At 33.3% G+C, this 12,795-nt stretch overlaps 1 protein-coding gene across 3 annotated transcripts in view; it reads left to right on the top strand.

Annotated features, from left to right (window-relative positions):
* The window catches only part of ebo (exportin ellipsoid body open), a 152,639-nt gene that overhangs the window by 39,365 nt on the left and 100,479 nt on the right, over positions 1 to 12,795 (top strand). For all 3 annotated transcript variants that reach the window (XM_090371404.1, XM_090371402.1, XM_090371403.1), the window contains exons 11-13: positions 4,538 to 4,647; positions 9,282 to 9,390; positions 11,063 to 11,155. In XM_090371404.1, the coding sequence (XP_090227530.1) occupies positions 4,538 to 4,647; positions 9,282 to 9,390; positions 11,063 to 11,155 (312 nt within the window). The remainder of the gene's footprint in view (positions 1 to 4,537; positions 4,648 to 9,281; positions 9,391 to 11,062; positions 11,156 to 12,795) is intronic.

Raw genomic sequence — 12,795 nt, 5'->3', positions numbered from 1 at the left:
AACTTAAATATAAACAGAGTTGAAGAACCAGTTCATCATTCAGTGATGCTATTCAGAAAATGTTTTTATTTTTTGAATCAAGTTGAAATGAATGAATTTCACAAAAAAAAAAAAAAAAAAAATTATTGAAGGTAAAGAAACCGATATTTTGCAGTATCATTTCTCTCAGTTTCAGTGTAAGAATCTAATACTATTATGAAAAAAGAAAGAATTGATGTACATGTTGAGGGTCTGAAAAAGGAACATGAAATTTAACAAATTATCCAAAAGTAAAAAAAAAAAAAACTGAATCAAGGTCTCTCTCTCTCTCTGGTGCAGTTTTGTAAATGCTCTTGAGAGCAAAGTCTGAACAGCAAGGCCATTTTTATAAACCAGTCTTTGATTATATTTCTGAAGATGTGCAAAGTCTGCTATAATATCCTTCTTCAAGCAGTCATAATCAATTAATGTCTAACAGACAATCCAAACAAATCCACAGGAAGAAAAATGTTAGTTAAGCTAATGTTTGAAATCATACTGTTCTGGTAAACAGTCCTGTGGTTGTGTTTTTATATAAAATGTGTATTTTGTCAGTGAAATTTAATTTCTAGTGCAGTTTGGACTATAAAAACCTGCTTTTCTTAGAAATCTTCTGATTTCCTTTTGTATTTTTGGAAGAACTGCTTTTTTTTTTGCAAATACCTTCTGCTTCTCACCTGTTACAAAACCTCTGTTTTCCTCCTACTTACAAATTCCCAATCTTTAGCATTCAAAAGTTAAAATTTGGCAGCCATTCATGTTGAATTTTGTGTGCAAATTTGTTATATCAACAAGTTTTTAAATCTTTTTTTCTATTTTGGGAGTTGACTGCCATAGCAAGCTAAATCAGAAGGATGATTCTGAGTCACTCATAGATAAGCAAGGGGACAAGGTTCTGTTCAGAGAGGAAGTATTTTATTGCTTCATGTGATTACATAATGCATGAGTTCCCTTTGGAAAAGATGTTTTTATAAATGCAGAGGTAGCACAAATTTCATCACTTGTTAGTGCGTAATTTTTTTGAAAATTTTTTGTGGACAGGTTTCCAGTACTTCTTGGTGTCATTAAAGATCAATAAATAGATGAAGCAATAGACATTTTTCAGCACTAGTTCTTACAGTTCTAGTGCTAGAACCTTTCAGATTATAAAAGAATTGTTGTACAGTGGGCCATGGTTGGGGGACTGATAAGTACACAAGGAAGCTTGAAATATTAGCATTAGTTGAGGCATACGATGCAAGGAAGCAAGCTTATAGAGAGCATCAGCCGAAAAAAAAAAAAAATAAATAAAAAACCCCTTCCCATTTCATCCATCTGGTCACTCAAAATGTTTGTCTGGTTCAGCCTGAAATTTATTTAAGCTATCAACTTCCACAACAACAGATGATAGTCTGTTCCAGCAATCAACTACCTGCTGGCTAAGGGCAAACAAATATAAAAGATTATCCCAAGATTATCTTGGCATTTTAACACTTCCTCATAACAGTACAGTCAGTCTTCATATAGCATGATAGTTGTGTTCCTAGAAACCTTCGTGCAATATAAACAACAGGCCCTATCGGAAAAATGGGGTTAGGTGCCGACCACCCAAGATTGAACACACATTTGTAACCAAAACATTACCAAACACAATAAATTATCATAAAATGCGTAAGTATTTTATTACGACTATTACGTTGTCACCACCAAATACGGAGGATGCGGAAAGGTCAGGGAATGACCACCACATATTCCCGGAGCAATATGGCCTTAGTTGCTAATGCTCCTAAAAACCGAATAACAAACAAACAAACTACTATTACGTAATAAAATATTGCTAATGCTTTTGCTTCTATCGTAGGCGGATTATAGCCCCCAGCAGCTTATGCTCCATTAAACCTCCATAACACACACACACACACACACACACACACACTTCTATCGTAAGCAAACTTGTTTTTTGTTTGATTTTCTATCCAAGAAGATGACAGCCATTCCATCTCTTCCAATTCTTTGTCTTAATCTAATGGATTTTAATTACACTTTGAGTTGTTCTGAAAGTTGTTTTTATTTTCTCTACATTCTTTAATTCTTGGCGTTGCCTCATTTAGACCTGTAGCACATGCATTATCACATGGTCTTTCATTTCGCTCAAAGCGAAATGAAAGACCATGTACATTTGCAATAATACTGATAGCTGGAATTGTGTGGGATTTTATATTATTATTGTGAAATGTGTTTCCCCTTTGCTGATATAATTTCATATTTTTTCTCTATCGACAGAGACGGACTGGCATAAGCCTTACCTCGGAAACCCTGGTGGGCCAGAGGCCGGTGTGATTTTTGGCCATAAACGCTAGTATAAGGCCACTACAAATTTTCCCTGGGTAAGAATTTTTGACCCAGTCTGCTTCTGTTTATTGATATTGCTTTTCTTTTTCTCTCTGAATCTGTAGTGTCTTCACCAGGACACTTCCCTTTCACACCTTTTAAATATTTTACTCATTTTTAGGGAATAAAGCAGAATTACAAAATGAGGAGGCACGCTTGATACACATAAACAGAGCTGCACGCGTGTAGCAACTGAATAAACAACACCGTAAAAGCAGAGGCAAACTATGAACACCTCACTAGCTCACATTTTACTAAAGCACATTTCTGGGGATTACTACCATAAAACAATAAAAATAATTTCCAGTTGCATTCCTGCTAGTGGAATTTGTTATAAACTGGTAGTAAACTCGATCTAATTGCATTTGCAATAATACTGATAGCTGGAATTGTGTGGGATTTTATATTATTATTGTGAAATGTGTTTCCCCTTTGCTGATATAAAAAACATAAATACATTTTCAGAATCTTCTCTTCATTCCTATCGCGATGCATTCAGTTGGAGTGATTCTGCGTTTGACTGTCATTTCTTGTAAACACAAAGGTGAATTGTGCATAAGCGAATTTGGTTCGTGTTATATACGATATCGTTCCCCTATTTATAAATCGTGTATGATCGAATTTGTGTAGTGTAAACACGTGTTATACGAGGACTGACTGTAATGAAAACAGAAAACCTGGTGATGTAAACAGAAACTCACTTCAGATCACTCTCTCTGGTGAAGCTTTGGAAATTCTTTTGACAGACAAGGCTAGAAATTATAAACAAAACTTTGATTCAAAAATTTTGAAGGGGACAAAGTCTGCAACAATAGCTTCCTTAAAGTAATTGTAATCAATTTGTGTGTAACAGACAATGCAAATAGAGATACTAGATAAGCTAATGTGTGAACGTATACTGTACCTGCCAACAATCCTGTGGTTGTATTTTTGCAACTTGTTGAGAAGTTTAATTAAAAACTTGTTGAGAAGTTTAATACCACTCTTCAATAATTTTTAGACGTTCTTTTTTGAACGTTTTGGCTCCTCTTGTTCTGCACTTGCAGCTTCTCCCTGGATTTTAAATCTATCTTACCAGCCCTTACTAGCTTTAAATGGTTCCACATTTTATTTTATTTTTTAAAGGTGAGCTTTCTTCAGATCATCATATAGGCTAATCGATTTTTCTTTAATAATATTTAACTTAATGGAATTGTGCGTTGGATATTACCTTCAATAAAATTATTTAGAAGTCTCTCCATTTCAATTATAATAGCTGGCCTATTTGCTTGCAGTGGAACAGCTGTCTTTCTGCTGCTAAAATTAATTCTTTATTTTTTATAATTGTCCTTACAGTGGAATCTGCCAGTCCTAAATTATTGCACACATCCACTTGTCGTTGAACGGAATCGATTCGCTTCAAAACGTTTAATTTAATTTTCAAATTCAGTATTTTTCTTACCTTAGTAGGCTTCGTACCATCCACATGTTGTTCCTTTTTAATTCTTATTCGCCATTATTAATCTTCGAAAATGTAAGAGCGTTACATTAATTATGATACAATGTTCGAGTAAACTAACAATGTCTAACACTGTACTGAGTGATGACTAGACTTCGCATATAATGCAAATATCACAAGCAATATACTTGATAATTTTTTTAAAATGTTGATCTAGGAACTATGCAACAAGTCACCATGGTACAATTAAATTAGCGTGGGAGAAAATTTTGCAAGTCAGCATGGGAAACTTTGCTATTCATTTTCAAGCTGTCGACTTGAAAAGTCGATAGCTTGAAAGATAGGCCTTCGTTATATACATCAGATGAAACGCTTTCGTTAAACATGCCAAAAATTCAATCTGTACACTGGTAAAAGAGCATTATAGTGAGTTGTGACAGCGTTAGAGTGAGATTTAGGTTATAATATAAAAACAGCATTATAGCAAATCAGCATAGAGCGAACCGCGTTATAACGAGGGCCTGCTGTATATATAAATAAAAATTTTTCTGCCAGTAGTTTAATATCAGAATATCATTTATTTTTCATAAATTTTATGCTTATTTATGAATATACATTGTTTTCTTAAATTGTAATGTATCCATTATTACTGATAGCAATATTCAGATTATTTTAAATATAATAATTCTAACAAAGTATTTTTTTTACAAGCCTACCCATGATGGCTTTTATTCTTGTCTGGACATATGGGGTATTTTTCTTGACTACTTAACAACAAGGCTGAAGAATAGACAGATGGATCAAATTTCTATAATGGACAGGTAATGTGCATATACTGTATGTATGCTTACACATATAAATCTTTTAAAAAATTACTTGTTTAATTATATAAATTTCTGCTGACATGGAACTGTTATAGCTGTATTAGTAAAGGTCAGGAAACAGTATTGTACAGAAATAAAATTTGTAAATGATATACAGGCACTCCCTGACTTACCTTTAAGGGTTGTAAGGGTTGCGTTCTGCAGAACTCTACATAAGTCTGAATTTCCCTAAATGCTTGTGCAGCACTTGCAACTATGCTTGCTGAATTTGATTGAAGAAAAACGAAATGTTTAATGAACATGTAAATAGAATTATTTATTCAATTTTTTTTTTATCTCATGTAGGAAAAATTATAAAAGTGTGCAATTATAAAATTACAAAAAAAGAGAGGGGACAGGCATAACGTCAGCAAATTTTACCTTTTGAGCATTGTTGCCAGAATCAATGTCTCCAGCTGATAAGTACGCCGCTGCAGAGGTTGAGGGCTGTGGAAATTTAGAAGGGGTTTTTTCCAATGCATCACAATTTCTCTGCTGCTGCAGAATTTGGCACTGGTGACTTCACTCATACTTTAACATTGTGGAAACCAGTGCAATGCTTGAACCTATTAAACCCTCTGTTGCTTGCCACGAACTTGGCTTGGGATTCACCATACTTAATATCTTCATAAATACTTGTTGCTTTTGCTTGAATGGCCATTAGACTCAGGGGCACTCACTTCTGAATCTGATTTTCATTCCATATTATTAATAGCTTTTCTACCTTCTATATACACCTGAATGCTGTTATTGATCACTGTTGATCTTAAATGTGTTGATCCTTTAACATGTTCTTTGATGTGCATACTGTCCTTTAAAATAGTATTCATTTTTGAAGCAGTGAGACCTAATTCCTGTGCAATAGATAACAAACTTTGTCCTGCTTCGTACTTAATCATTTTCATCTTCATTTCTAAATCAATTTTTTCAATTTTCCTAGCACTGCCACCACTTGCACTTTCCGTTGGTCACTTTCCCTTCATTATTGTAATAAGTAAATAGAAGTGAAGAGAAGATTCTGAAAATTTATTTGTTTTTGTATGATTGAAGATTTCAGTAAAGTGGAAACACATTTCATCATAATAACGTAAAACCCACACGATTCCAGGTATCGGGATTATTGCAACTGCAGTAAGATTGAGTTTACTACCCATTTATAATTAGATGCACTAACTGAAAAGCCCAATAAGCCGGAAAGTGCAAATTGTTTTTATTGTTTCTTGGTGGTGACCTCCAGAAATGCACTAGAAAAAAATTGCAAAGGTGATCAAAATTGATTCTTATAATGGAACATATGATAACAATGAAAGAGTAGTGCAATTTCCATTATAAAAATTACCTTTTAGAGAGATAAATAGCTTACTTATATAGTGAAAATTTCAACTTCCGAGGAATTGAAACGAATTACCAAAAAACTACGTATTATTGGGTTCACATTGAGATATTTTCACAGTACCTCCATTTATTCCTACTGGATGCAAAATACGTTTCCATGATTTTTTTTAAGTTTGCACCAGCTGGCAAAAACTTACGTAAGGTCGAATTTTCATAAGTCGGAGAATGCCTGTATTTATATTTCTGAAACATTAGACCTTTCTTGAGCAGATTTCTGCACATGACCAAGGAAGATTTTTGTAAAAATTGAAAAACTATTTACCACTCTAATGTTCAGCAACAAAGAAGTTGCTGAACAAAAATTGTAAAAAATAATAATTCAATCATTACATATATATATATTTTTTTATTTGCAATAATATCCTCTGCATTTATGTAGGTATTTGATTTTTTTAATCAACTTCAATTTCTAGAACCAAATAATTTTTTTTTTCTAGCTTCAGCTTGTATCTTGAATTGTGTTTAAAGGGTACCTTCTAAGCTAAGTTTAAAAACTTTTGTACATATAAAAGTGGCTACTATCCCTTGTAAATATAGTTGATAGATGGTAGCATGTCTCTGTAGGGTTTTAAGAGAATCTATTCATATATAGATGTAATTGACTGTACAGTTTCAAGAATATCTGTGGGGGGAAAACCATCAAAAGCCTGCAGCTTGAAAAGCATGGTGAAAAGAATTGTGGGTTGTGTTAGAGTTGCTAAGAACAGAAATAGGTGAATATGTACTTGCATATACAATAATGTTAGAAATATAGTAGAGATTTGAAATACTCATTTAGATCATCAAATGTGGACATTGTAGGGCTATTGGAAACGTGATGCCACTTATACATAATGGATGAATTTAATTATGGCAACTATGTTGTGTACAGAAATGACAAGCAGTGATGGGGAGGGGTCTAAGCCAGTGTACCCCACCAATGTGCCATTAAACACTAAACTTAACCAGCCAGTGTGCCCAGTTGACATGGGTGACCATTGCAGTGTTGAGTCAGTTTTGTGTGACATAGGCACTGTGATCACAAAAATGTGAGTAGGCGGGTGTTATAGGTCAAATGAGTGGGCCAATAAATCTGAATGTCTTATAATGGTGGATTTTAACTGTCCAGATACAGACTGGAACTTGTGGGTTATTAACCCACAGTAAAAAGACCTTTTCTGGGTTTATAGGATGACCTTTTTCTACACCAGTACATTAAAGAGGCAACAAGCAAAAGTAATACTCTTGATCCGATTATCAGAAGTGACTCTTCATGAATAATTTGCAAATAAAAGAACTACTGTGATCACTGCCACTAGGTGACAATTAACTGAACCACATTGGCCTACCAGATATGAATGGCATGACTGTTGATGATCTTGTTCAGGTGCTAACAAAACTGAATAAATATTTTTTTATCTACCTTTGCCTTCAAAGAAGTCTTTAGGGAGGAATACCAGCAGGACACCGAATTATAACTGACAGTTAAATGATTTTGTGATAATTGAAAAGGAAGTGGAATTGATTGTTGAAGCTAAATAAGGCACTTAGAGCTGATGGGACCTATTCAGTTATATTTAAAAGAAGCAACAAAAGAGATAAGCAAACCCTTAGCCATAATTATGAGAGCAACCTTGGATTCAGTGGAAGTCCCTATAAGATGTGTAATATCTCCCCAATTCATAAAGAGGTTCAAAGAGTGAAGACCTGAAAGCTTGATTTCTGTTCTAAGGAAAAATAACCGTCACTGATTAAAGATGCAATGAAGAGCTGCCTAGACATGAATGCAGTTATATAGCAATTATTGCATGGATTTGTTAAGGGGATGATTTTGTTTGACCAATTTGATTGGATACTGTTGTTGCTATAACAAAGGAACTGGATGCAAAAAAATAATTTGAACACCATATACTTAGATTTCAGAAAAGTTTTTGCTACTGTGCCATATGAAACACTGTTGTAGAAATTGGAGTAGTGGCATTAGGAACAAGTTACTGCTATGGATAAAGGAATAGTTGAGTGGGAGAACAGAGTGATTATCAATGGGTGTCACTGTTCTTTGTGTAATATTATTAGTGGAGCGCCCCATGGTTCAGTGCTGGGCCCATTGTTGTTTTCAATATTTATTAATGATATTGATGAAGGTATTATAATTAATGATATTGACAAGAAATTGATAGAATTTCTCCACATTACAATTGATATCTTTCTCATAATAACTAAATTAATGAATTCAATTGACATGCAATTCACAAAAGTTTACTGCAACAAAACAAAGATTTTTAAAATTTTAAATGAAAGAATTATGAAAATTTTGTCCATTATAAGAAAAGTATGACTAAAAATTGACTAATACTGAAATGTTATTTCTTCTGGAAGTGAATGCCACCTGAATATTTTGAATCTAGTTAAATTGAAATAAATGAATTTTGGTGTCTTGAACTTGGAATTAATGAGAATATACTGTAGATATTCATACAACTTTGATCCTCACATGAAAAATTATATATATACATGCATACTCACAAAAGACTTAATTATAGACATTTCTCTCTAGGCTTTGCACATATCTTGGTTTGCATCTCTTGATAAAATGTTTTATGGACATCCTTGCCATTGCACGAACTTCATCTCATTGGTTTGTTCCCTAATTGTTGGCACCTCCGTAGCTAGGTGGGCAGGAGCAGCAGTGCATAGCACACGTTCTTGATTAGACCTGGGTTCGAGCCCGTGACCACCAAATACGGAGGATGCGGAAAGGTCAGGGAATGACCACCGCATATCCCCGGAGCAATATGGCCTTAGTTGCTAATGCTCCTAAAAACCAAATAACAACAACCCTAATTGTTAAACCAATCTACTTTTGTTTTTAAAGCTCTGCTCTTGCACTTTCCTTCACTTTACATTCATCTGTTTGGCTTCCTTGTTTGAAGTTGCTTCTTGGTATTTCTTTCACTGTTTTCTCTCTCTCTCTCTCTCTCTCTCTCTCAGCATGCAGTTATATTGTCTTTCAACCATCATATACAAATGATTAGTATTAGTTATAATTTCTGAAAGAACTTATGATAGTAATAATGGTTTATAATATTAATGTAGTACATTTAAAAAAAAAAAAAAGGCAGTGTAATGTCAAAATTAAAAATATTATATCATGAATCTTCTATTTTTTGTAAAGTAAAAGTTTCTTTTAAAAATATCCCTTTATGTTGTACTTACAGGTACAAAGATGCATTAATGTCCTTAGCCACCCATGTTTTACGAAAGTGTCAATTCAAGTACAACCAGTCCAGTCTTGAAGAACTGGATGATGAAAGTTTGGATGATGATGTAAGTAATAAGTTATTCTTGCTGATATTTGCTGGCATACTAATAATAGTGTACTGGTGTGATTTTGATAGCTAGACAACTCTCGTGCTATCCACAAGACTGATGATGAAGTTTGAAAGTGTAGTAAAATTCTAATTAATTTCCTTTGTCATTCTGCTACTAGTTGTTTTATTTTTCTCTTCTCTCTCTTCTCATCACTTTACCTGTTACCTTTTTTTATGAACATATTTTTCGCAGTAGGCTGACCTTTTTAGCATTTATGGGGACAAAACAAATTTCACAACTTTTCAAAAAAGAGTAAAAAGGACATTCTTTAAGAATGTCCATTTTATAAGAATATTATATCCTTCTTAGAATTCAATACTGCATTTTGAGTCTAGTGTGATTGGATGATTATGTTAATGATGCTTCCTTCTTGTTTCCTATGATAATAATTTACATTTTTTTCAGATAAAATAATATAAGTACAATGTTTCTCACCCTGGCATTGGGTGAAAAAATTTCCACTAATCTAGCTCACTCCTCCAAAAATGTATTCCACATTAAAAAAAAAAAAAAAAAATGATTCTTCTGTGTTGTGTTGTGTTTGGTACTTTCAAAGAAACTTCAAAAGATGGGTTGGTAGAGTAAAGTCCATTTAAGTTCTGTGACTGTGGACAGACCCACAATCAAAAATTGTCATTGAATAGTAGTTTTAGTATTTTCAATACTTTTTTTGAAGGAAAGGGTAAACAGTTATGTCTTCCCATTTTAGATATTTTTATCTTTCATTTTGAGTTTAATTGTTAAAAAAAAATAATTTTTTTTTTTATCCAAAAACATGAAAGAAGTGTCTTCATTTGATATTTGAACTGATTCAGTTGGGAACAGTATGGCATATTCATTATTATTTTCTTAATATTTTTCCACTCTTTATTTGTCTTTTGAAGGTTTGGCAAAATTCAAAAGACACACTAATAGGTTCTTTTACAAGGAAGCTCTCCTTGTAAATACAGTGGGCAGTAGCATTAACAGGAGCAAGGGAATTCATATTGACTAAAAATCCTAATGTTTGAGAATTACCAACTTCTCTGTGCAGATCTCAAAGAATAGCAAGCTGCCAATATGATACCCTCTGCCCCTCCCTCTCCCATCGCTAGAGCACTCCAAAGATTCTCCAGCCATCAGAACTCAATTTAAAGGTCTTAAGAATTTTCCATTTTTTGTAGAACAGATAGCATATGAGTCTTAGATAATGAAAATGAAAGGTTTCATTATCTAAGACTCATTTGCTATATTAAAATAATCAAATTTTCAAGAAATCAAATTATCAAACAAATCAAGAAAAGTTGTATCTTTAATATGTCATTGCAAATGTGACTTATATAATGTGTGTAGAAAATTTCTCATTTAAAGCCATTTTTCTGTCTGCACTATCACTGAATCAGACAAGAAATCCTAGCATGAACTGTTTGTTAACCGTAATGTGTGAATTTGTTCTATTGCCAAGTTTAATAGATTGCTGTTATAACTGTGGACCTTATCATATTGCTATATTGACTTGTGACATATGAAAGTCTACATTAGTATAAAATGATCAGGTTGTTTTAAATTTTTTTAAAATTTTTACTTGAAAGAAACAGTATTGCAAATCTTAAATTTCTAATTTTAGATAAAAATTAATTCTTTACAGTCAGAAACAGAATGGCAGCATTTTTTACGTCAATGCCTGGAAATCATAGCTAAGATAGCTGAAATAATGCCAACTGAAACTTTTGATTTAGTGGTAAGAATATAGTTTTAATTGATATTTTCCATGCATTATTAATTTTAAGTTAAAATTACTTTATTAAAAAATCATACAAATGATTAAAATTTAGATTTAACTACTTTTTTAAAAAAATCTTTAAAAGTTCTGATATTTCAAAAATTGTGATGCTGAAATATGTGCTGGCATTAATAACAACAATCATTTGATTGTTGTTATTGATGTCAGCTTACCAGTAATTTGTTTGTCAGGAAAGCTTTACTTCACTCTATTTTTTAATTATCGTTTACAACATAGCATACATTACTTTCATTAAATCAAAGAATGTTGAATGTCAGATAAGTACATTATTCACTTCTGATAACGTTTCCTGAGAAGGGCATGAAAATGAAAGGAAAACTAGTCAACAGTACACTAAGATGCAGTAATACCTGTAATGTATTACTCATTGTGCATATTTTAAATAAAAAAAAATATATATATATAATGGAATGTACAGTATGTGGATGGATCAGTTTAACTCTTTGGAACCTAAGTACTGTAATTGCACTGTTTAAGAGAAGAAAAAAAGTCAACCCAGGAAACAAATGAACATGACTCTGTTAAGGCATGTACACAAGAAATAGGTTTCAGGATGTCCTACTTTGTCCGTGATTAAATAGTTTAATAGCTTGTTTTAATAAACCTGGTTTAATAACTCATGTTATTTTACCAGATAATTTTGAACCAGATAAAATTTGTTTATTTGTAATGACATACATTTGGTTTTGTTAACTTCAGGCTATTTGACAGAGATGACTGTATATGTGGGTAGCATATAAAATGTTGACTCATTTGTATCATCAATTAAAACGAATATTAGTTGAATGATATGAAACTTAGCAGTGGTCTGCAGTAGTTTCCGTAAAATTCATTAGAGAGCAGGAGCAGCAATAAGTCACAGAAAATTTACATGCCCATGAATCCCGCACACTCCCAGAATAAGAAAAATGGCAGAAGTGGTGCTTCATGGTTGAATAGAAGGCTGAGGTTGTGCTTTTTTTTTTTCTTTGCCAGAAAGTGACACTTTCCAGCAGTTGTGGTCCAGGAAAGTCAACAAGAAAAGCAGCCTATTGTGTAACATCTAGTTTTCAGATGAAGCATATTTTCTTTTGAATGGGTCTGTAAACCGAGTAGAACATATGATTTTAAGCAACAAACCTCCCATCAGCTTCTAGAGCAACATGGCCATGAAGAGAAGGTGACTGCATGAGTAGCCTGTCAAGTCATGGTTTAATTGAACCATTCATCAACAAACCTGTTAACTGACAACAGTACCTGTGTGTGATTCAGAATGACTTTCTGTTGCAGCCCATGGCAACTCAGCTTCCTCTGGATACCCCCCAGGAGTTTATGCAGAATAACACCAGGCTGCATACAGCACGTGTCACATTGCATTTTTTGGCCCTCACATTTTTTGCATTTTTTGGCCCTGTTTTTGGCCCTCACATATGTCACACTGTTATCCTAATCATCACAACTATGTGTATTTGTGGCCACCTCTAGGCTTAAACCAGTGGTTTTCAACCTTTTTTTTAATAACGGCACCCCTAAGTAATTTATTTTATTTTGCGGCACCCCTACTCAATTTTCTGCCTGTTAGATCCAATTTTTTCTCT

The sequence above is a fragment of the Mastigoproctus giganteus genome, chromosome 4, assembly GCF_048544385.1.
Source record: "Mastigoproctus giganteus isolate SK-2022 chromosome 4, ASM4854438v1, whole genome shotgun sequence".
Lineage (NCBI taxonomy): Eukaryota > Metazoa > Arthropoda > Arachnida > Uropygi > Thelyphonidae > Mastigoproctus > Mastigoproctus giganteus.
This window is presented reverse-complemented; position numbering and strand designations above follow the sequence as displayed.